Source organism: Oncorhynchus mykiss, chromosome 11 (assembly GCF_057628025.1).
Source record: "Oncorhynchus mykiss isolate SJ-2025 chromosome 11, ASM5762802v1, whole genome shotgun sequence".
Lineage (NCBI taxonomy): Eukaryota > Metazoa > Chordata > Actinopteri > Salmoniformes > Salmonidae > Oncorhynchus > Oncorhynchus mykiss.
The window spans coordinates 63,595,839-63,619,876 of NC_143032.1; the positions used below are offsets into that span (position 1 = coordinate 63,595,839).

The 24,038-nt window shown below is 41.8% G+C and overlaps 1 protein-coding gene across 16 annotated transcripts; it reads right to left on the reverse strand.

The window, feature by feature from the left end:
• Positions 1-396: 396 nt before the first annotated feature.
• LOC110536162 (uncharacterized) lies at positions 397-24,036 on the reverse strand. Of its 16 annotated transcripts, none has more exons than XR_016484652.1 (13): positions 23,892-24,036; positions 10,292-10,346; positions 6,880-7,575; positions 6,599-6,664; positions 6,259-6,498; positions 6,130-6,166; positions 5,942-5,974; positions 2,515-2,547; positions 1,768-2,432; positions 1,526-1,562; positions 1,359-1,388; positions 1,214-1,279; positions 397-800 (listed from the first exon to the last, which is right to left on the reverse strand). XR_016484652.1 is itself a non-coding variant. In XM_090190905.1 (13 exons), the coding sequence occupies exons 5-13, from the start codon at positions 6,283-6,285 to the stop codon at positions 734-736; spliced, it is 375 nt and encodes a 124-aa protein (XP_090047031.1). In that variant the 5' UTR covers positions 6,286-6,498; positions 6,599-6,664; positions 6,880-7,575; positions 10,292-10,346; positions 23,892-24,036; the 3' UTR covers positions 397-733. The 16 variants fall into 16 exon arrangements, 13 of the variants coding, with proteins under 13 accessions (XP_090047031.1, XP_090047022.1, XP_036791932.2 ...); XR_016484650.1 differs by having other exon boundaries at positions 6,113-6,166; XR_016484651.1 differs by having other exon boundaries at positions 6,113-6,166; positions 10,292-10,349; positions 23,892-24,032.
• Between the last annotated feature and the right edge of the window lie 2 nt (positions 24,037-24,038).

The window sequence follows — 24,038 nt, forward strand, 5'->3', positions numbered from 1 at the left end:
TTGAACGCTGCACCAGGGTGTCATTCCACTTCAAACGCCTATGTGAATAGTGCATTAAAGTTTCTCCTCCTAAAGCACAGTCAACGAAGAACAGCTGGTAGGGTTTTATGAATGTTAAACAGTGTGTTATGAGGTTTTATTATTGACAGGTTACACGGGGATTTCCTCAAACTTACCCAAAAGATTACATAATGATAAAACATGTATAAGGCCATGTGTCTACAGCTATTCAAGTGAAGTATCAACATAAAACTTTCAAAATCTGCTAGCGAGGATAAAGAAATGCATGTGAAAACCAAATCAGAGTTCACTCAAAATCTTGAAGGCTACAATTAAAAGTAGAATAATTCATATATAATTGCTGCAATTAACAGAGTTGATTGAATGACAGCCTAATTGTTCATAATTCTTTCATTTATTTGAACAAATATGGACAGGTAAGCCATAGGATGGAAAAAAGCAAAAAATGTGAAGCCCCAAAGCAGTTCCCTTAATAATTTGCATTCCATTTTCACTGATCAATAAAATCAGGGTCTTATGCCATCTATGTTCCACACTGAAATATGTTGAAAACACAAGTTACACAAACACGCACTATCTGTTGAAATGAAAATGTAAGATGTGCCACATTTTGAACATGAACATAAAAAAACACTTCATAGACGAGCCAGGTCAATCAGTACCATAGTCTCTATGCTAACCATGCTGCCGGAGACAGCTCCACGGGCCCTCATTACTGCCGATGGCTCAGGGGGCCCCCATTGTCAAGCATGTTCACAGCCATCACTTCATTATTGTCTCTAAAGGAACAAGATGCATGTCATTGACATGGCAAATCAATGTTGAGTAGCAAAATACCATATCTATTACCTGGGGTGTGTTCAGTTCGCTTCAACTTTTGCTATGTTGAGTGATGGTGCGTACTGAACAGCACGTTTCTCCAAAACGATGTGCAATCTTCAACAACCTTTGGTGAACCTTTGCTCCCATTGGGTGGGTGTGGTGTATGTGGCCTGACCAATATGGGTGTGACCATTTGAAATATCAAAACTCGCGCAACACACCATACGGTAATAGCCCTCTGGGTCATCATAATCACTACGTTTTTCAATTGGTCGTTAAGTACAGTATAGTTTCCATTGAATTCAGCCTTGAACACCGTTCGGTCATACTGAACGCACCCCAGGTAGTCAAATATTGTTCTCTACTATACCTATTGGCAGGACCTCCATTCTGATTGATACCGTTGTTCAGAGCACTCATCTCAGTCTCTTCATCTCTGCAGCAAAACATGCAGCAGTAATCACTCAATATATCTTACATCTGATTATGATTCAAACCACGAATATTAGACTTACTGGTTTCTACTGGCACCCTGCTGCTTTTGTCTGTAGGGAGACAGATGCAGTGTTTTAACTTGTAACAGAGAGAATAAAATATTATTCTAAAAGACAGTGAATATTTTATGAAAGTTCTAGTATGAATATCTGTGTGTGTGTCTAAGCGCAACTTTAACAGAACATACCTGATCAAATAGACTGCAACAACAACACCAATAAAGCCTGACAGAGAAAAGTGCCAATTAATCAAAAACATAACTTTCAAAGACTTAATACTGTGATCCTAGCATTAGAGAGGAGTAATGCAAGCTCTAATGGTGCTAAACTGCACCTGGAACTATAGATGAAGCAATCATTTCAACATGGAACTGAGTAAGTATCAGGTGAATATAATGTGGAAGATATTCTAAAGAAACTAGTATCTCACCTCGTAACAGGACAATCGCTGCAGTGTCAGGCAATCAAGCCCCGGAAATAAACAGAAGAAGAATACAGGAGACCATGGCAAGAGCAGCAGCAGATACAGCAGCAGCAAAGCTTAGCCCTCAAGCAATCATTGATATTAGTTATGCCTGCAAGACCCACTTCACAAAATATACAAATTCATGTTTATAAGACATATTCTGTATAAGTACTTTAGCAATACATGTAAAGGATTAACTACAGCCATGCCAGCGGCGACAGGAAAAGCAGTAGCAGAGCCATCTAATATTAATAATAATGCATTTAATGTGCATAGTGCTTTTCATTACAGTCCTTCTCAAGGCTCTACTTAGGCAAAGAAAAATGCAAATGGAATAGATGCACAAAAAAACTGTTTTCAGATTAGGATTAGACCTATGAGAAAAAGTCTGTAGAAGTGGGTTATAAAGGCCCATTTTAAACGCTTGGATTGGTGGAGCAGCGCTCAGAGGGTAAGGGAGAGCATTCCATTAGCAAGAAACAAGGGAGCAAAAGGCTTGTTCCCACCCCCCTCCCCCAAAAAGCACATTTAAGATGTAGTACAGGATAGGATTGATAGGAGGGGCCCTTTTCGATGAAATTTACCAATAACTAAAATGACAATGACAATGACGCCGACAAACAATGAACCTATGGGAACAGAAAATCACAAACTGTTTAATTGCACAAACATGGCAGTTTGACCTTTGTAATTCTGTCTATTGGATCTTACCATTTTCAGGTGGTGGTGAGGTAGTCATATCAGCTGTTGAATCAAATCAAACTTTAATTTGTCACATGCACCGAATACAAGTGTAGACCGTACCGTGAAATGTTTACTTACAAGTCCTTAACCAACAGTGCAGTTCAAGAAGAGTTAAGAAAATATTTACCAAATAAACGAAAGTAAAAAATAATAATAACATAACAATAAATAGGTTATATACAGGGGGTACCGGTACCGAGTCAGTGTGCGTGGGTACAGGTTAGAGGTCATTTGTACATGCAGGTAGGGGTGAAGTGACTATGCATAGGTAATAAACAGTTAGCAGCAGTATACAAAAAGCAGTATACTGCTTGGATTGCGGGAAGCTTGGCTCCAGTGATGTACTGGGCTGTACGCACCACCCTCTGTAGCGCCTTATGGTCAGATGCCGAGCAGTTGCCATACCAGGTGGTGATGCTCTCGATGAGGCAGCTGTTGAACTTTGAGGATCTGGGGACCCATGCCAAATCTTTTCAGTCTCCTGAGGGGGAAAAGGTTTCGTCGTGCCCTCTTCATGACTGTCTTGGTGTGTTTGGACCATGATAGATCATTGGTGATGTGGACACCAAGGAACTTGAAACTATCAACCCGCTCCACTACAGCCCAGTTGATGTTAAAGGGGGCCTGTTCGGCCACCTTTTCCTGTAGTCCACGATCAGCGCCTTTGTCTTGCTCACATTGAGGCAGAGGTTCTTGTCCTGGCACCACACTGCCAGTTCTCGGACCTCCTCCCTATAGGCTGTCTCATCGTTGTCGGTGATCACTGTTGTGTAGTCAGCAAACTTAATGATGGTGTTGCAGTCATGTTTGGCCATGCAGTCGTGGGTGGACAGGAAGTACAGGAGGGGAATAAGTACACACCCCTGAAGGGCCCCAGTGTTGAGGATTAGCGTGGCAGATGTGTGGTTGCCTATCCTTACCACCTGGGGACAGACCGTCAGCAAGTCGAGGATCCAGTTGCAGAGGGAGGTAATTTAGTCCCAGGGTTCTTAGCTTAGTGATGAGCTTCGTGGGCACTATGGTGTTGAACGCTGAGCTGTAGTCAATGAACAGCATTCTCACATACAATACCGTTCAAAAGTTTGGGGTCATTTATAAATGTCCTTGTTTTTGAAAGAAACACATTTTTGGTCAATTAACATCAAATTGATCAGAAATACAGTGTAGACATTGTTAATGTAGTAAATGACTATTATAGCTGGAAACAGCTGATTTTTAATGGAATATCTACATTGGTGTACAGAGGCCCATTATCAGCAACCATCACTCCTGTGTTCCAAAGGCAGGATGTGTTAGCTAATCCAAGTTTATCATTTTAAAAAGGCTAACTGATCCTTAGAAAATCATTTTGCAATTATGTTGGCACAGCTGTAAACTGTTGTTCTGTTTAAAGAAGCAATAAAACTGTCCTTCTTTAGACTAGTTGAGTATCTTGAGCATCAGCATTTGTGGGTTCGATTACAGGCACAAAATGGCCAGAAACAAATAACTTTCTTCTGAAACGCATCAGTCTATTCTTGTTCTGAGAAATGAAGGCTATTCCATGTGAGAAATTGCCAAGAAACTGAAGGTCTGGTACAAGTACATGTCCTGGTAATCCATCTGGCTCCACAGCTTTGTGAATGTTGACCTGTTTAAAGGTCTTTCTCACATTGGCTACCGAGAGCATTATCACGCAGTCATCCAGAACAGCTAGTGCTCTCGTGCATGCTTCAGTGTTGCTTGCCTTGAAACGAGCATAAAAAGGCATTTAGCTCGTCCGGTAGGCCCGCGTCACTGGGCAGCTCGTGTCTGGGTTTCCCTTTGTAGTCCGTAATAGTTTTCAAGCCCTGCCTCTAGCCTTTAGCTCGATACAGATGTTGCCTGTAATCCATGGCTTCTGGTTTGGATATGTACGTATGGTCACCGTGGAGACGACGTCGTTGTTGATGCACTTATTGATGAAGCCGATGACTGAGGTGATATACTCCTCAATGCCATTGGATGAATCCCAGAACATATTCCAGTCTGTGCTAGCAAAACAGTCCTTTAGCGTAGCATCCGCACCATCTGACCACTTCTGTATTGAGCGAGTCACTGGTACTTCCTGATTTCGTTTTTTCTTGTAAGCAGGAATCAGGAGGATAGAACTATGGTTGGATTTGCCAAATGGAGGGCGGGGGAGAGCTTTGTATGCGTTTCTGTGTGTGGAGTAAAGGTGGTCTAGAGTTTTTTTCCCCCTCTGGTTGCACATGTGACATGCTCGTAAAAATTTGGTAAAACGGATTTAAGTCCCAGGCCACTAGGAGCGCCGCTTCTAGGTGAGCATTTTCTTTTTTGCTTATGGCCTTATAGAGTTGGTTGAGTGAGCTCTTAGTGCCAGCATCGGTCTGTGGTGGTATGTAGACGGCTACGAAAAATATAGATGAGAACTCTTGGTAGATAGTGTGGTCTACAGCTTATGATAAGGTACTCTACCTCAGGCGAGCAATCCCTTGTTTTATATTAGACATCGTGCACCAGCTGTTATTGATTAAAAAAAAACAACCCCACCCCTCGTCTTACCAGACGTAGCTTCTCGGTTCTGCCGGTGCATTGAAAATCCCTCCAGCTCTATATTGTCCGCGTAGTCGTTCAGCCACGACTCGATATTACAGTTCTCAATGTTCCGTTGGTAGGATAATCGTAGGTCATCCATTTTATTTTCAAATGATTGCATGTTAGCAAGTAGAATTGATGGCAATGGGAGTTTACTCGCTCGCCTACGGATTCGCAAAAGGCAGCCTGATCTGCGTCCTCTTTTCCTCCGTCTTTTCTTCACACAAATGACGTGTATCTGGACCTGTATATCTTTCTCGTCTGAAAAAGCTTCTTCCAGTCCGTGAAGAGTAATCCCAGTTCTGATGTCCAGAAGTCTCTTTCATAAGAGACGGAAGCAGCAGCATTATGTACAAAATAAGCTACAAACAACGCAAAAAAAATCTAACTAAATAGCACAATTGATTACGGACATGTAAAACGTCAGCCATTCTCTTCGACGACATTTTATCCCTGAAGACAGGAGATCGAGGTTAACCATGCTTTAATTAAGCAACAAGGCACAGGGGGGGTTGGGATATGGCCAATATACCCCGCCTAAGGCCTGTTCTTATGCACAACGCAACATGGAGTGCCTGGATACAGACCTTAGCCGTGACATATTGGCCATATACCACAAACCCCTGAGGTGCCTTATGGCTACTATAAACTGGTTACCAATGTAAGAAGATCAGTAAAAATACATGTTCTGTCATAGCCGTGGAATACGGTCTGATATACCACAGCTGTCAGCCAATGAGCATTCAGGGCTCAAACTACCTAGTTAATAATTCAGAATAATACACAGTTAAAACCTAACCCTTCTGTTATAGCTCACCATTGAGAGTTGGTGCTGACAAAGTGGTGTCACCTATGTAAAGAACAAGAGAAACAATGAAATAAGATTAACAAAAACTAAACGATGAAAATGTAATATTTTAAGTTAACTCAGAAACATGTTTTTGTCTGTGTTGCATAAACAAACAGACCCTATGGACAGAGAGCTTGCCTCGAACAGTGTCCAACCTTGAGTCTTGAGCAGCCTCCAACAATGGTGGACACTCTGAAACATAATTCCAGAAATGTTAATCATAAAAAAAAAAAACAAGGCTCAACATAGACATAGTAGAATGTGTCTTCAGTTGCAGTCAATACCTGTCTTTTCAGAGGGCACATGGTCATGATATTGTTCCATATCACACTTCTTGCCCTCTTCAATCATAAGCACAAATGTCCGACCATCATGCTGGCAAACAGTCTTGGACTTTTGGGAAATGCTTGTGCAGAGTGGGATCGGTAAACCCTTCAACAGTTCATCCTCCCCACACCATATCTTAGTCACATCAGCAGCACATCCAGGACTCTTGCAGGCGATGCATGACAAACTCTGGTGATCTACAATGGCACAGAAAGACAATGCACTTGGCATAAGAAATACCTGTTCTGTTAAATGTACAGAAAAAAAAGTATGGCAAAATGTTTGATCCATCCTCACCGTTGCTTGTAAAGACACCCCCAGTGCCAGATGCCACCCCGAGCATGACTACACAAAATAAACTATCTACAGAGAAACAAAATATTAGAGGCATATCTATAGCATATGGATCACATCAGGGTTGGAGTCAATTCCATTTCAATTCAGAATGTAAACTGAAATTCCAATTTTCCTTAATGCTTCTCCAAGAGAAAATGTGGAATCGGAATTTCAGTGTACTACCTGAATTCAAATGGACTTGACCCTGAAAATGAATCCCATGTACATATCTTACAACTTACTTGGGGACCAGCATAACATTGTTGGTGAGAATGCCTGCAGCCATAGGAAGACTGACAGTAGCCATGAGAGAACAGTCTCTACAAAGGAAGCACTGGAATTTGCCTCTTTGTCACGTTGAGGTTTGGCTGATCGTCTGCGTTTCCTTATATTCTTCCTCTTGGGAGCCACCTTGTGTTCTTTCTCTGGGACTAGTTTTCCCTCTATCTTTCTCTTCAATCTCTCTCTTCACAGCCCTCTCAGCAACCAACTCCTCCCCTGACTCACAACTGTTTGTCCCCTTTCCCTCTTTCATTTCAGCTCTCATCCCATCTTCAAACTCCCCCTCAGCAGCCATCTCAGTCACCTCTACTCCAACTGGGACAAAGCAGTCTCCCTCTCTCCACTCTGCACTGACTGTGTCACTCACACCCTCCTCTGAGAAAGCATCTCTCCTTTCCTCCTTATCACGGTCACCTGAGTTCCAACTCAGCTCTTTAACAATCCCACTTGTATCCTCATCACCAGTGAACACCCTCTCTACACTTCCCTCACCCTTGCCTCCCTCAGGCAAGTTCAGGTTTATCTCTCCAGATTCATGAATATTCTCCAGGATAGCTGTTGGTAGAGCTGGCAACACCTCTCTACTGCTAGAGATGGAGGTACAAGATTCCAGTGCTGAGCTTGTTTCTGGTGGAAGGTTTGTGTCCTGTGCAGGGCTTGAAAGACACAGTACAGAAACCATTATAATTCATATATATTTGACTCCTAATTTGGTTTGAGACATGCAGCAAGTAAATGCATGCACTCAGAATGTAGATACAGTGCCTTGCGAAAGTATTCGGCCCCCTTGAACTTTGCGACCTTTTGCCACATTTCAGGCTTCAAACATAAAGATATAAAACTGTATTTTTTTGTGAAGAATCAACAACAAGTGGGACACAATCATGAAGTGGAATGACATTTATTGGATATTTCTAACTTTTTTAACAAATCAAAAACTGAAAAATTGGGCGTGCAAAATTATTCAGCCCCCTTAAGTTAATACTTTGTAGCGCCACCTTTTGCTGCGATTACAGCTGTAAGTCGCTTGGGGTATGTCTCTATCAGTTTTGCACATCGAGAGACTGACATTTTTTCCCATTCCTCCTTGCAAAACAGCTCGAGCTCAGTGAGGTTGGATGGAGAGCATTTGTGAACAGCAGTTTTCAGTTCTTTCCACAGATTCTCGATTGGATTCAGGTCTGGACTTTGACTTGGCCATTCTAACACCTGGATATGTTTATTTTTGAACCATTCCATTGTAGATTTTGCTTTATGTTTTGGATCATTGTCTTGTTGGAAGACAAATCTCTCTCAAATCTCCCAGTCTCAGGTCTTTTGCAGACTCCATCAGGTTTTCTTCCAGAGTGGTCCTGTATTTGGCTCCATCCATCTTCCCATCAATTTGAACCATCTTCCCTGTCCCTGCTGAAGAAAAGCAGGCCCAAAACAATATGCTGCCACCACCATGTTTGACAGTGGGGATGGTGTGTTCAGGGTGATGAGCTGTGTTGCTTTTACACCAAACATAACGTTTTGCATTGTTGCCAAAAAGTTCAATTTTGGTTTCATCTGACCAGAGCACCTTCTTCCACATGTTTGGTGTGTCTCCCAGGTGGCTTGTGGCAAACTTTAAACGACACTTTTTATGGATATCTTTAAGAAATGTCTTTCTTCTTGCCACTCTTCCATAAAGGCCAGATTTGTGCAATATACGACTGATTGTTGTCCTATGGACAGAGTCTCCCACCTCAGCTGTAGATCTCTGCAGTTCATCCAGAGTGATCATGGGCCTCTTGGCTGCATCTCTGATCAGTCTTCTCCTTGTATGAGCTGAAAGTTTAGAGGGACGGCCAGGTCTTGGTAGATTTGCAGTGGTCTGATACTCCTTCCATTTCAATATTATCGCTTGCACAGTGCTCCTTGGGATGTTTAATGCTTGGGAAATCTTTTTGTATCCAAATCCGGCTTTAAACTTCTTCACAACAGTATCTCGGACCTGCCTGGTGTGTTCCTTGTTCTTCATGATGCTCTCTGCGCTTTTAACGGACCTCTGAGACTATCGCAGTGCAGGTGCATTTATACGTAGACTTGATTACACACAGGTGGATTGTATTTATCATCATTAGTCATTTAGGTCAACATTGGATCATTCAGAGAACCTCACTGAACTTCTGGAGAGAGTTTGCTGCACTGAAAGTAAAGGGGAGTAATTTTGCACACCCAATTTTTCAGTTTTTTATTTGTTAAAAAAGTTTGAAATATCCAATAAATGTCGTTCCACTTCATGATTGTGTCCCACTTGTTGTTGATTCTTCACAAAAAAATACAGTTTTATATCTTTATGTTTGAAGCCTGAAATGTGGCAAAAGGTCGCAAAGTTCAAGGGGGCCGAATACTTTCGCAAGGCACTGTATAATGGAGCAAGTAAAATTTGTGAACACTATACTGTACTGTTTTGCAGTATCAGGACATTATCATTTCAGCACATGAAAACACATTCTTCAAAATATAGTAAAGACAAGCAAAAATTACTGTACAAAATAATTCAAATACTGAGCTATATTGTGTGCAAAAATAAAATATTTTATACTAATACAATTTCTCAGAGAACAAGATTTATTTTAACAAGTAATACAAATTCTCAAAACTTACATCACTAACAAAACATCAAAGATCCACCCAGCAGTGGTGGGTTTGGCATTGAAATAAGAATCCATGAGCAGAAAATAACCCCATACCTACTGTAAAATAAAGGTGGTGGATCTTTGATGTTATGGAGCTATTTTACTTCTATTGGTCCTGGGGACATTTTTGCCAAAAACCTGGTTGCCTCTGCTAAGAGGCTGAAACTTGGCCACCATTGCATCTTCCAGCAAGACAATAACCCCAAGCACACATCAATATCCACAAAGAAATGGTTAATTGGCCACAAAAGCAACACTTTTCAATGGCCATCTCAGTCTCCGGACTTGAAAACCCGTGGTTTGAATTGAAGAGGGCAGTTCATGAGCGCTGACGATTGATATCAAGGACCTGAAAGAATTCTGTATTCGAGGAATGGTCTGAGATCCCTCCCAAAGTCTTCAACGGATAAAACACTTTAGAAAAAGGCTCAGTGAGGTGTTGAAAACAGTGGTGTCAATCATTTTGACCCCTACCTTTGAGAAAAAAAATATTTACTTATATATATATATATATATATATATATATATATATATATATATATATAAAAGTAAATATTTTTTTTTTAATTGCTTTCTCTGAGCAATTGTATTAATATAAAATACAATTATTTTAAACAAAATGTAGCATACAATATAGCTCAGTATTTGAATTATTTTAGTCATTTTTGCTCATCTTTATCGAGTGTCACTGTATATGAAGGCTTACCAGTTTTTTCTGCATTCAGTTTCTTCATAGACCGCCACCGCCATAGCTGACCCACCTACTTGAGATAATACAAATCGACCTCAAATTCCATTCATGATCCTTCTCTCCAGCCATTAGCAAAAACATAACATGTACGTCAAATATTCAACTTTTTTTTAAATAGAAAAAGACCCTACACATTTACAACAGCTTTCATTACGAGTCATACTATTTAGACTATAAATGTCCATTGGAATGTGACTTGTGTTAGGATACTCAGAAAATAATATCAAAGTTTGGTGTTTCAAATATTTTGATGCCATAACTTCCCTCAGTGAATTGCTGGCATTGCAGTACAATCTGCTGAGAGCTGAGATCCTGTAATTATACTACTTCTGGTTACATCTAGGCCTGGGGAGAATCTCAACAGGATTACCTCGATTCCTCGCATCCTCTCCTCGCCTCTTTTTGAAAAATGTCAAAAGTACTCAAGGAGAGGAGGCAAGGAGATGAAACGTGGAAACAAATACACTTGAATTAAATGAGATGGGTAGAATCCCAAAACACATATGTAAAGTGGTAAAAAATCTATTTAACTAGTTGTGCAAGACATTTTATAGATACAAGGACAAGTAGCGGTATCATTTTTAAATGTGTGCATTTTCTCAGCACACTATGCTGAGAAAGCAGCTGATTCAAAAGGTGGTGTGGCAGATTTCAAAACTCTTCAGCAGTAGGGTCGGCCTACACCCGAGTATCCTCCACCAGAGGAGGCAATCAAATAGTAGAGAACTCCCCTGTTCACCTATTGGGCCGTCAACGTTTTCACCATCATTGCAAAGCCCTAGTTATTTTTTTGCTTTGACTAAGTCATTTCTGAAGATGATTTACTTCATGTGATCAGCGATTCATTTACGCAGGTCCCTCATTTTAAGGTCAACCCTGTTATGTGAACTGAACAATTTATTTAATATGGTGAAACTTTTCCTATTTAAATGTATTTTTTTAAGAAACATTGAACATCTAATTAGAGGTCAACCGATTATGATTTTTCAACGCCGATACCGATTATTGGAGGACCAAAAAAAACCGATACCGATTAATCGGCCAATTCTTATTTATAATAATGACAATAACAATACTGAATGAACACTTATTTTAACATAATACATAAATAAAATCAATTTAGCCTCAAATAAATAATGAAACATGTTCAATTTGGTTTAAATAATGCAAAAACAAGTGTGTGCCATGTAAGAAAGCTAACGTTTAAGTTCCTTGCTCAGAACATGAGAACATATGAAAGCTGGTGGTTCCTTTTAACATGAGTCTTCAATATTCCCAGGTAAGAAGTTTTAGGTTGTAGTTATTATAGGCATTATTAGGACTCTCTCTCTATACCATTTGTATTTCATATACCTTTGACTATTGGATGTTTATATGGATGTTGGATGATATTGGATGGTTATAGGCACTTTAGTATTGCCAGTGTAACAGTATAGCTTCCACCCCCCTCCCTGGGCTCGAACCAGGAACACATCATCAACAGCCACCCTCGAAGCATCGTTACCCATCGCTCCAAAAAACCAAGGTCCTTGCAGAGTAAGGGGAACAACTACTTCAAGGTCTCAGAGCGAGTGACGTCACCGATTTAAACGCTATCAGCGCGCACCCCGCTAACTAGCTAGCCATTTCACATCGGTTACATCAGCCTAATCTCAGGAGTTGATAGGCTTGAAGTCATAAACAGCTCAATGCTTGAAGCACAGCGAAGAGCTGCTGGCAAACGTACAAAAGTGCTGTTTGAATGAATGCTTAAGAGCCTGCTGGTGCCTACCATCGCTCAATGAGACTGCTCTATCAAATCATAGACTTTATTATAACACACAGAAGTACGAGCCTTAGGTCATTAATATGGTCAAATCCAGAAATTATAATTTCGAAAACAAAACGTTTATTCTTTCAGTGAAATACGGAACCGTTCTGTATTTTATTTAACGGTGGCATCCATAAGTCTAAATATTCCTGTTACATTGCACAACCTTCAATGTTATGTCATAATTATGTAAAATTCTGGCAAAGTAGTTCGCAACGAGCCAGGCTGCCCAAACTGTTGCATTTTCCCTGACTCTGCGTGCAACAAACAAGAGAATTGACAATTTCCCTAGTTTAATGTTGCCTGCTAACCTGGATTTCTTTTAGCTGAATATGCAGGTAAAAAAAAATATCCTTCTGTGTATTGATTTTAAGAAAGGCATCGATGTTTATGGTTGGGTACACATTGGTGCAACGGCAGTGCTTTTCTCGCAAATGCGCTCGTTAAATCACCCGTTCGGCAAACTAGGCTATGATTCAATGATAAATTAACAGGCACGATTATATGCAACGCAGGATGAGCTAGATAAACTAGTAATATCAACCATGTGTAGTTGATCACTAGTTATGTTAAGATTGATCGTTTTTTTATAAGATACGTTTAATGCTAGCTAGCACCTTCCCTTGGCTCCTTGCTGCACTCGCATAACAGGTAGTCAGCCTGCCGTGCAGTCTCCTCATGGAGTGCAATGTTATCGGCCATGATCCGTGTCCAAAAATGCTGATTACCGATTGTTATGAAACCTTGAAAATCGGCCCTAATTAAAATCGGCCATTCCGATTAATCAGTCGACCTCTACATCTAAATCATAGTGTAAAAGCAGGTGAGCCGGTTCTACTCTTTTTGGCAATTTTCTGTTGTTTTGTAGTGGAAAACTGAGCGGATCGAGCATAACACGTTAACCCGGTTATCCATACAGTGCATTCGGAAAGTATTCAGACCCCTTCCCTTTTTCCACATTTTGTTACGCTAGTTTAATAAAAAATAAATAAAACAATGTAAATCTCATCCTCAATCTACACACAGTACCCCATAATTACAAAGCTACATTTGTTTTTTAGAAATGCTTGCAAATTTATAAGAAATATATACATTAATAACAAACATTTACACCCTTTGCCATAACACTCAAAATTTAGCTCAGGTGCATCCTTTTTCCATTGATCATCCTTGAGATGATGCTACAACTTGACTGGAATCCACCTGTGGAAGCCACTCCTCTGTAAAAAGGCACATGACAGCCCGCTTGGAGTTTGCCAAAAGGCACCTAAAGGACTCTGACAATGAGAAACAAGATTCTCTGGTCTGATGAAACCATCATTGAACCATTTGACCTGAACGCCAAGCGTCACATCTGGAGGGAACCTAACACCATGCCTACAGTGAAGCATGGTGCTGGTAAAATACAGTTAGGTTCTTATTTTTCAGAGTAAATAACTCACGGACACTATAGAAACTTCAACCAATTTGAATCATTCCCCAAAAGGTTCTGTACAGCTGAAAACAGACAGCAAAAGATTTCAGACTTCAGTTTATATGCATCCTACTTAAGACACTCCCCTTTCTCTCCAATCCTTACATTTTATGGCTCTACAGGAAGCTAGTAAAGAGGGTAACAGGATTCCAAACATTTATTACACTTAAGTAGAGGTCAACCGATTAATCGGAATGGCCGATTAATTAGGGCCGATTTCAAGTTTTCATAATCGGAAATTGGTCAAATGGGACACCGATTTGACCTTTTTTTAACACCTTTATTTAATCTCTATTTAACTAGGCAAGTCAGTTAGGAACACATTCTTACTTTCAATGAAGGCCTAGTTAACTGCCTCGTTCAGGGGCAGAACGACAGATTTTCACCTTGTCAGCTCGGGGGATTCAATCTTGCAACCTTACAGTTAACTAGTCCAACGCAATAACGACCTGCCTCTCTCTCGTTGCACTCCACAAGGAGACTGCCTGTTACGTGAATGCAGTAAGCCAAGGTAAGATGCTAGCTAGCATTTAACTGATCTTATAAAAAACAATCATAATCTCTAGTTAATGAAGCTGGTTGAGAGAATGCAAGAGTGTGCAAAGCTGTCAAGGCAAAGGGTGGCTACATTGAAGAATCTCTAAAATATATTTAGATTTGTTTAACACTTTTTTGATTATTACATGTCTACATATGTAATAATTTGTCTTCACTATTATTCTACAATGTAGAAAATAGTACAAATAAAGAAACCCTTGAATGAGTAGGTGTGTCCAAACTTTTGACTGGTACTGTATATCTCCACATATCCCAAAAACAAATTATTCATTCTTTAAGCTCATGGAGGTAAGCAATCCCATTGAGGATTTCCAATCACCTCCAAAATACATTTGGCATCCACTAATGGATCTAAAAGTAAACAGATTTCCTGCTCAAAATCTTGAAATAGGTCTTTGTGTCTCACCCTGATCCGTTTCACCTGTCCTTGTGATTGTCTCCACCCCCTCCAGGTGTCGCTTGTTTTCCCCAGTGTATTTATCCCTGTGTTTCCGGTCTCTCTGTGCCAGTTCGTCTTGTATGTTTCCAAGTCAACCAGCATTTTTCCCGTTCTCCTGCTATTTGCATTCTCCTTTCTCGTCCTCTCGGTTTTGACCCATGCCCGTTTCTGGACTTTGTACCCGCCTGCCTGACTATTCTGCCTCCTGTGTCTGCATTTGGGTCTTGCGTTGTTTTTTTTAACTGTTATTTGTAGCATAAATGTTTCCCAAAATGAAAGGCACAACATTCACATCTATAAGTAAAATCAACCATCTTCCAGAATGATCAGCCTTACTCTTGACTATTGCTGGACGCAGACGTCTAACTCCCTTCATAGACTTTGAGAGCACTGGGTGGCCAACCATGGGTCCCTCCTGACCATCGTCCTGGCACATTGAAATTGTGGCAAATACACTCTCAAAGTAGAGTCATGGTCAGCCCGCATCAAGTAATGATTGTAAACTGTAAAACTGCTTGTACATCCCCACGACTCATGGCAAAATTATGACCATCACACCAAGTACAGAATATGCCCCCAGCGCATTTGAAGAAGCAGCCCTGGCGGAAGAAGCAGCCCTGGCGTTCTGCAACGTGTTTACCACATTGTCCTGAATGCCTAGACTTGCCCATTTACACCTCTCAGGGGCCAAGCCCAAAAGCTGGAGGCAGCGTGCCACAGCGTGTCCCCCGAGCCTGAGAGAGCAGGTTGGGTCTTATTGGCAGCTGCCATGGGATCCCAGAGAGGGACAACAGAAGGATGAACCATGGTCGTCTCGGCCAGTATGGGGCAATCAGGAGCAGCTGGTGGTCCTTCACACTAACCCTGTCTAGTGTATTTGTGATCAGGGGAAATGGTGGGAATGCATAACGTGTAACTGTCGGCCAATCGTGAGGGAGGGCATCCAAACCCAGAGGGCCTGGAGGGTCCGACATCGAGAACCAGCTGGGACAATGAGTGTTGTCCTGAGATACAAACAGGTTCACCTGCACTCTCCCAAACCTTTCCCACAGCTGTAACACGACCTGAGGGTGTAGACTCCAGTCCCGCTCCAGCAGGCCATTTCTAGAAAGCATTCCGTTGCCCGTTTCAAAACCCCGGGGATGTGCTCTGCCCGCAGTGACGTTAAGCAGGTCTGAGCCCACAGCAAGAGCTCCCGAGACTTACCTCGCGAAGGTGCTGATCTCAGTCCCCCCAGTAATTGATATACACCACTAGTGGTGTTGTCTGAGCTGACCAGGACATGCTTCCCCTTCAAGTAGAGCAGGAACTGTTGGAGTGCCAGTCAAACCACCCTGAGCTCCAGCACATTGATGCGCTTTCCACTCCATGGGGGGTTCCTGCCACCGCTCGCTGCCATGCTTCTCAACACTGTCCCCCAACCTGCTAGTGAGGCATCAGTGCACACATGCTCCCTGCGGTGGACTCTTTTCAGGCGTGAGAGTGCCATTTCAGAGTCCTCACACATGCATTAGTCACCGGTAGCTGACGAAGTCTGTGTCGTCTCTGGTGTAGATGGTGAGAGTTGAACCATAGCTGGAGTGGCCTGAGGTGAGGAAGGCCCAGTGGAATCCACAGAGAAGCCACCGTGAGTATGCCGAGTAGCTTCTGGCACTCTAATACAGACACGGCTCATCCAAGCAGGAAACAGTCTAGGTAGGTCTGTATCTTCTCCAATCTCACCTGAGGGAGACGTGCTCTCAGAAAATGTGAATAAATCAACATCCCCTGGAAGACCACCATCTGTGAGGGAGTCAGGTTGTTCTTCACCCTGTTTAGGGTGAGGCCCAGGTCTTGAATGTCATTCACGATTATCCTTGGGTCTGCTGTAGCTTGCTCTCTTGATTGAGCACACACCAGCCAGTCATCCAGGTAGGTCAGCACTAGAATACCCTGGGACGTGATAGGCACTAGGACTACGTCCATGTACTTTGTGAATGTATGTGGCGCCAGTGAGGGGCCGAACGGGAGGACTTTGAATTCGTAAGCCACAGAGGTACTTCCAGTGATCTCGATGAACAGGAACGTGGAAGTACACATTCTTCAGGTCGAGCTCGAGACTGCCTGCAACACCTGCGCTGGTGAGAGCATCTTGAACTTGAGCTCCTTTAAACATTTGTTGAGGTCAGGATCATCTGAAAGTTGGAACTATGAAATATGTTGAGTAGAACCCACTTCGCCATTCTAGTGGCTCTACCTTCCTGATTGGTCTTGCTCCTGAGCAAGGATGCAATCTCCAACCAGAGCGCCTCTTTCCTCACCCCATCTGCCACTCTAGGTGACGCAGATGCTCCTGTAGGTCGTTGGTATCAGAATTGGAGTTTGTAACCCCCCAGAACTGTGCCCAGAACCCAGAGAGAATCCTTGCCTCTCCCAGTTTGCCGTTTGGGCCAGGAAAAGATGTCAGAGGCCAAACGCCAGCACCTCAGGAGTACTGCCAGGGCCCATGCGTTTTAGCAGTGTGCCGCTGCTTGTAAGGGTGGTCACGACTAGAGGTTGACTGATTAACCTCACTAGGGCAGGGGGCATTATTGACACCTCCGGATGAAAAGCGTGCCCAAAGTAAACTGCCTGTTACTCAGGCCCAGAAGCTAGGATATGCATATAATTGGTAGATTTGGATAGAAAACACTAAAGTTTTCTAAAGCTGTTAAAATAATGTCTGTGGGTATAACAGAACTGATATGGCAGGCAGAAACCTGAGAAGAATCCATCCAGGAAGTGGGATTTTATTTATGTTTGTAGTTTTTCCATTGACTGCCTATACAGTATCCCATGACTTAGGACTCAAATTGCACTTCCTATGGCTTCCACTAGATGTCAACAGTCTTTAGAAATTGTTTCAGGCTTGTATTCTGAAAAATGAGGGAGTAAGACCACTGAGTAAGTGGATAGTGGAAAGTCCCCAGACCCGTTTTCTGAGCGCGACCGAGAGCGCATCTTTCTTGTTTTTCTTTTATATTGACAACGCTATTGTCCGGTTGAAATATTATCGATTATTATGACTAAAAACAACCTGAGGATTGATTATAAACATCGTTTGACATGTTTCTACGAACTCTACGGATACCATTTGGATTTTTCGTCTGCCTGTTGTGACTGCCTTTGAGCCATTGGATAACTGAACAAAACTGAGGTTTTTGGATATAAAGAGGGACTTGATCGAACAAATGAACATTTATTGTGAAACTGGGAGTGTTAAGTTAACTGTTAAGTGATTAATTTGATCACTATTTCTGACTTTTGTAACTCCAATACTTGGCTGGTAACTGTTTGTAAATGTTTTGTGTGCTGGGCGCTGTCCTCAGATAATAACATGGTATGCTTTCGCTGTAAAGCCTTTTTGAAATCTGACACCGCGGTTGGATTATCAAGAAGTTCATCTTTAAGCCGATGTATAACACTTGTATGTTTTATGAATTTGTATTATGAGTATTTCTGTTTTTGAATTTGGTGCTCTGCAATTTCACCGGATGTTGGCCAGGTAGGAGGGTAGCGTCCCACATTCCCATAAGAAGTTAATCGGCATGGCCAATTTCAAGTTTTCATAAGAATTGGTCATTATGGCCGATTACATTGCACTTCGAGGAGACTGCGTGGCAGGCTGATCACCTGTCACGCGAGTGCAGCAAGGAGCCATGGTAAGTTGCTAACTAGCATTAAACTTATCTTATAACAATCAACCTTAACATAATCACTAGTTAACTACACATAGTTGATGATATTACTAGTTTAACTAGCCTGTCCTGCATTGCATACAATTAATGTGGTGGCTGTTAATTCATCATCGAATCACAGACTACTTCGCCAAACGGGTGATGATTTAACAAGCGCATTCGCGAAAAAAAAGCACTGTCGGTACATCAATGTATCCAACCATAAACATCAATGGCTTCCTTAAAATCAATACACAAGTATATATTTTTAAACCTGCATATTTAAGAATTAACTTTAATATTAACTAGGGAAATTGTGTCACTTCTCGTGTTCTGTGCAAGCAGTCAGGATATATGCAGGAGTTTGGGCTGCCTGGCTTGAACGGTTTCTTCCTAACAACGACCGTAATTAATTTGCCAGAATTGAACATAATTATGACATAACATTGAAGGTTGTGCAATGTAACAGCAATATTTAGACTTATGGATGCCACCCATTCAATAAAATACGGAACTGTTCCGTATTTCACTGAAAGAATAAACGTTTTGTTTTCAAAATGATAGTGTCCAGATTTGACCATATTAATGACCTAAGGCTCGTATTTCTGTGTTTATTATAATTAAGTCTATTATTTCATATTTGATAGAGCAGTCTGACTGAGCAGTGGTAGGCAGCAACAGGTTCGTAAGCATTCATTCAAACAGCACTTTTTTCTGCATTTGCCAGCAGCTCTTCGCAATGCTTGAAGCACAGCGCTGTTTATGACTTCAAGCTTATCAACTCCCGAGATTAGGCTGGCAACACTATAGTGCCTATAAGAACATCCAATAGTCAAAAGGTGTATGAAATATAAAGAGAAAGTCCTATAATAACTAAAACTTCTTACCTGGGAATATTGAAGACTCATGTTAAAAGGAACCACCAGCTTTCACGTTCTCAGGTTATGAGCAAAAAATAAAACAATTTGCCGATTAATCTGTATCGCCTTTTTTTGGTCCTCCAATAAATCAGTATCAGTAGAATTTTTTTTTTTAAATAGTTTAAAAGTTGACACCTCCCATCCTGCCCAGTCTTCCTGCTCGTCCAAGGGTCAGGGGCAGGGCGCACAGTTTCCAAAAACTGCTGCAAAGTCACTCTGTCTTTGCTCAGTTTTGTAGTCTGCTGTATGAGGTTGTTGACCCCTCACCCAATGGTGGAACCTGGCATGAAGGTGAGCTCCAAGAATGTTTTCTTATCTGGCGGAGGCAGTTTAGATTGTGCAGTCACCACTGAAGCCAAAGCCTTGCGGTTGGCACGTGCCATATCCATCTGGAGCATTGTGAGCAGCCTTGACACCTTTGTGGCCTCCTTAAGAAGCTTGTCATCACCACCTGGGAGGCAAGGGATCAGCAGGGCGAGGTAGGATTGCAGCATCGTAGCCGCTTCTACGAGGCACGCATTGATGGAGAGGGTCCCGGAAGTGCTTTGCAGCCGTTTATCACTTACTCTTTCAGGTCCTGGTTTGAGGCGAGGCACCATTCCAACAATCTCCTTGTCAAGGAGGATCATGGCAACCACCATGTCATCCATCACCGGATTGTGGTCTAGCCCCAAGGACTCTGCATCCATTAGGAGAGTCCACGGCCTGGTCTGGTTGTCACAACGGAAGCCCCCTTCCATCTTGCGCCAGTATTTGCGGAGAGCCAAAGCGAACTTGGGGCAGATGGGAATAAGGAGCTGCTCAGATGGTGCTTCTTCTAGCTTGATATCAAGGGCGGTAGCCACCCTCGCTAAAATTTCCAGTGTTGCTTACGTCACCGCCTGGGGTGCCTCTGTAGAGGCGCTCCCATCTACAGATGGCGCTGTGGACTGGGTCGATCCCTGATGTGCTCGGAACACTGGAGCACTGTCACCCAACTCCAACTCGTCTCCAGAGTGGAGAGAGAGGGCCTCGTTGCCGTCATCATCCCCCTGTAAAGCATCCCCTTCCTCCCGCAGGCTTTCCGCCTGATGTTTGAGGCAGATCAACTCCTTAGCCGTACTAAGTTTGTAGGGTGGGTCCCCAAAGCGGCCGAAGGAGTGCTGCTGCGACGACGCATCAACCCAGAGGGGGGAATACGGTCATCAGATGGGAGGACTGTACTGTGGCCCTCATCCCCTTCAGGTGTGCTAAGCGCAGGCGGCGCAGGCCAAACAACTATTAGGTTCTCTAACCACTCGTGTGTGATCTAACCCAAGACAGGTAATGTAGGTGTTCTAAGTTATTGAATACACTCTAACATAGAGCTCTTACCAAGCGAATGCTCTCTGGAATGAGCTGAGAAAAGGTAGTGTGGCGGCAGCTATTTAAGGGGGTCAGCTGCAGCACTACCCAGAACACGGGACTAATCTGATATTCTTACTTGGAATGTATCCTGCTGAGCGAAAGGATACCACATTGGCGTGATCCAATATAGTGCTACATAACAGCACAGCAGACAATCGCTCGTTGTTTCATGCCGTCTCCCTCTTGTTCCGGAAGCGCGTAGAGTTTCAAATTCAATCTCCTCTGATTTCCTCCCTTTCTTGGGAGCGGGGGTGTTGGACACATAGTCCGGCTGCTCCACCAGATCAGGGCAAGTTGCATCAGAACGTGCATAACAGTGAGTATTTTCTGTTAGCCTTCTTAGCTAGCTAGTGGAGTAGCTTAGATGTTAAAACATTCCACTTCATGAAGGGTATCGTCAAAAGGCTATTTTTTCTTGCACTTTTAATTCAGTGCAACATCAGATTACCAATTTGGCCAGGTTTGTTCACAAAAAAAATTGTTAAGCCGGAAAAAAAAAAATCAAACAAAGTTCATCAGGCACGGTATACTACGACCACAAGGAACAAAGAGACTGATATTTCACCAGATATATAAAATGTGAAGCATCCAGTTGGCATTTTCACTCACTAACACTGGGTGGTGAGGAAGTCCAGTGGCAGAAGATGTTGAGAGATGTGGATTTTGGTTGAAAAAGTACCCAATTGTCATACTTGAGCAAAGATAAATTAATAGAAAATGACTCAAGTAAATGTGAAGGTCACTTAAGTAAAAGTGTAACAGATTTGGTTTTAAATATACATAAGTATCAAAAGTACAGTGGGCAAAAAAGTATTTAGTCAGCCACCAATTGTGCAAGTTCTCCCACTTAAAAAAAATTAGGCCTGTAATTCATCATAGGTACACTTCAACTATTACAAACAAAATGAGAAGAAAAATCCAGAAAATCACATTGTAGGATTTTTAATGAATTTATTTGCAAATTATGGTGGAAAGTAAGTATTTGGTCACCTACAAACAAGCAAGAATTCTGGCTCTCAGACCTGTAACTTCTTCTTTAACCTCTTGAACCTCTGGGGGTAGTATTTCATTTTTTGGATGAAAAACGTTACCGTTTTAAACAAGATATGTTGTCACGAAAAGATGCTCGACTATGCATATAATTGACAGCTTTGGAAAGAAAACACTGACGTTTCCAAAACTGCAAAGATATTGTCTGTGAGTGCCACAGAACTAATGCTACAGGTGAAACCAAGATGAAATTTCATACAGGAAGTGAGCCAGATTTTGAATGCGCTGTGTTCCAATGTCTCCTTATATGGCTGTGAAAGCACAAGGAATGAGCCTACACTTTCTGTTGTTTCCCCAAGGTGTCTGCAGCATTGTGACGTATTTGTAGGCATATCATTGGAAAATTGACCATAAGAGACTACATTTACCAGGTGTCCGCTCGGTGTCCTCCGTCGAAACTATTGCGTAATCTCCAGGTGCGTGCATTTTTCCATTTTGTTCAGAGGAGAAACAAAACTGACACGAGTGATTTATCATCGAATAGATATGTGAAAACCTTGAGGATTGATTCTAAACAACGTTTGCCATGTTTGTCGATATTATGGAGTTAATTTGGAAAAAAGTTTGCCATTGTAATGACTGAATTTTCGGGTTTTTTCTTAGCCAAACAAAACAGAGCGATTTCTCCTACACAAATAATATTTTATGAAAAACTGAACATTTGCTATCTAACTGAGAGTCTCCTCATTGAAAACATCTGAAGTTCTTCAAAGGTAAATTATTTTATTTGAATGCTTTTCTTGTTTTTGTGATAATGTTGCCTGCTGAATGCTAGGCTTAATGCTATGCTAGCTATCAATACTCTTACACAAATGCTTGTGTAGCTATGATTGAAAAGCATTTTTTGAAAATCTGAGATGACAGTGTTAACAAAAGGCTAAGCTTGTGAGCCAATATTTATTTAATTTCTGGGAAGACTGAAGCTGCAATAGGTAAACAGCTTGGTTTGAAGAAATCAACTGTGGGAGCAATTATTAGGAAATGGAAGACATACAAGACCACTGATAATCTCCCTCGATCAGGGGCTCCACGCAAGATCTCACCCCGTGGGGTCAAAATGATCACAAGAACGGTGAGCAAAAATCCCAGAACCACACAGGAGGACCTAGTGAATGACCTGCAGAGAGCTGGGACCAAAGTAACAAAGCCTACCATCAGCAAGGGCATTGAATATGAAATGTGGTTGGGTCTTTCAGCATGACAATGATCCCAAACACACCGCCCGGGCAACAAAGGAGTGGCTTCGTAAGAAGCATTTTAAGGTTCTGGAGTGGCCTAGCCAGTCTCCATATCTCAACCCCATAGAAAATCTTTGGAGGGAGTTGAAAGTCTGTATTGCCCAGCAACAGCCCCAAAACGTCACTGCTCTAGAGTAGATCTACATGGAGGAATGGCCCAAAATACCAGCAACAGTGTGTGAAAACCCTGTGAAGACTTACAGAAAACATTTGACCTCTGTCATTGCCAACAAAGGGTATATAACAAAGTATTGAGATAAACTTTTGTTATGGTGGAAAATAAGTATTTGGTCAATAATTTGCAAATAAATTCATTAAAAAAATCCTACAGTGTGATTTTCTGGATTTCTCTCATTTTGTCTGCCATAGTTGAAGTGACCTATGATAAATCACAGGCCTCTCATCTTTTTAAGTGGGAGAACTTGCACAATTGGTGGCTGACTAAATACTTTTTTGCCCCACTGTATAAATCATTTCACATTCCTTATATTAAGCAAACCACACTGCACAATTATAGTTTTTTTTTTTTTACAGAGCCAGGGGCACACGCCAACAATTTACAAATGAAGACATTCTGCTTTTGCTTCGATCACACCGACAATGTCGTTGCATTTTGGTACACCGGCATTACATTCATTTCCAATGAAACGCTGCGTTTGCCTTTCAGCATTGTGGATTGGATTTATCGAAAGTATGCGTCAAACTGTATGAGTAGACGGCTTGACAGAAATGGTAGCAGAAGTTGAATACATATTCAGATTATGCTGTGTACTATTTCGCACAAAAACACTGTCGGTGTATTCGAAACGTAATTTTCTCATCGATTAAAATGTATCTCCACAGCTAGAATCTGTTACGAACAGACGGACGGACTCTAGCAGGCAATTGTTGCCCTATAAGACAAACTTTCTAAACGTCGACAAAAAATGCTTTATCACCGGACAAGTTAATGGAAACATAGTTACGGTTAACTATTTACACTTACCTTATTTCTGGTAATCACAAATAACGATGCAATACCCGCCGACAGGAAAAGTCAACTAATACGTTCGTTTGAAGTGTAAGGTGGAGAAAATTAAGTGTTGCCAACTAATTTCGAGTGTAACACGGAACCCAAACCGACTACGCGTGC

What these genes read in the sequence shown, in the direction of transcription:
- LOC110536162 (XM_036936037.2), bottom strand. An exon ending in CTCACCACCACCTGAAAATG is followed by an intron (nt 2,433 to 2,514) that starts GTAAGATCCAAT and finishes CTGTTCCCATAG; the next exon opens with GTTCATTGTTTGTCGGCGTC. An exon ending in AATGGAGGTCCTGCCAATAG is followed by an intron (nt 801 to 1,213) that starts GTATAGTAGAGA and finishes TTGTTCCTTTAG; the next exon opens with AGACAATAATGAAGTGATGG.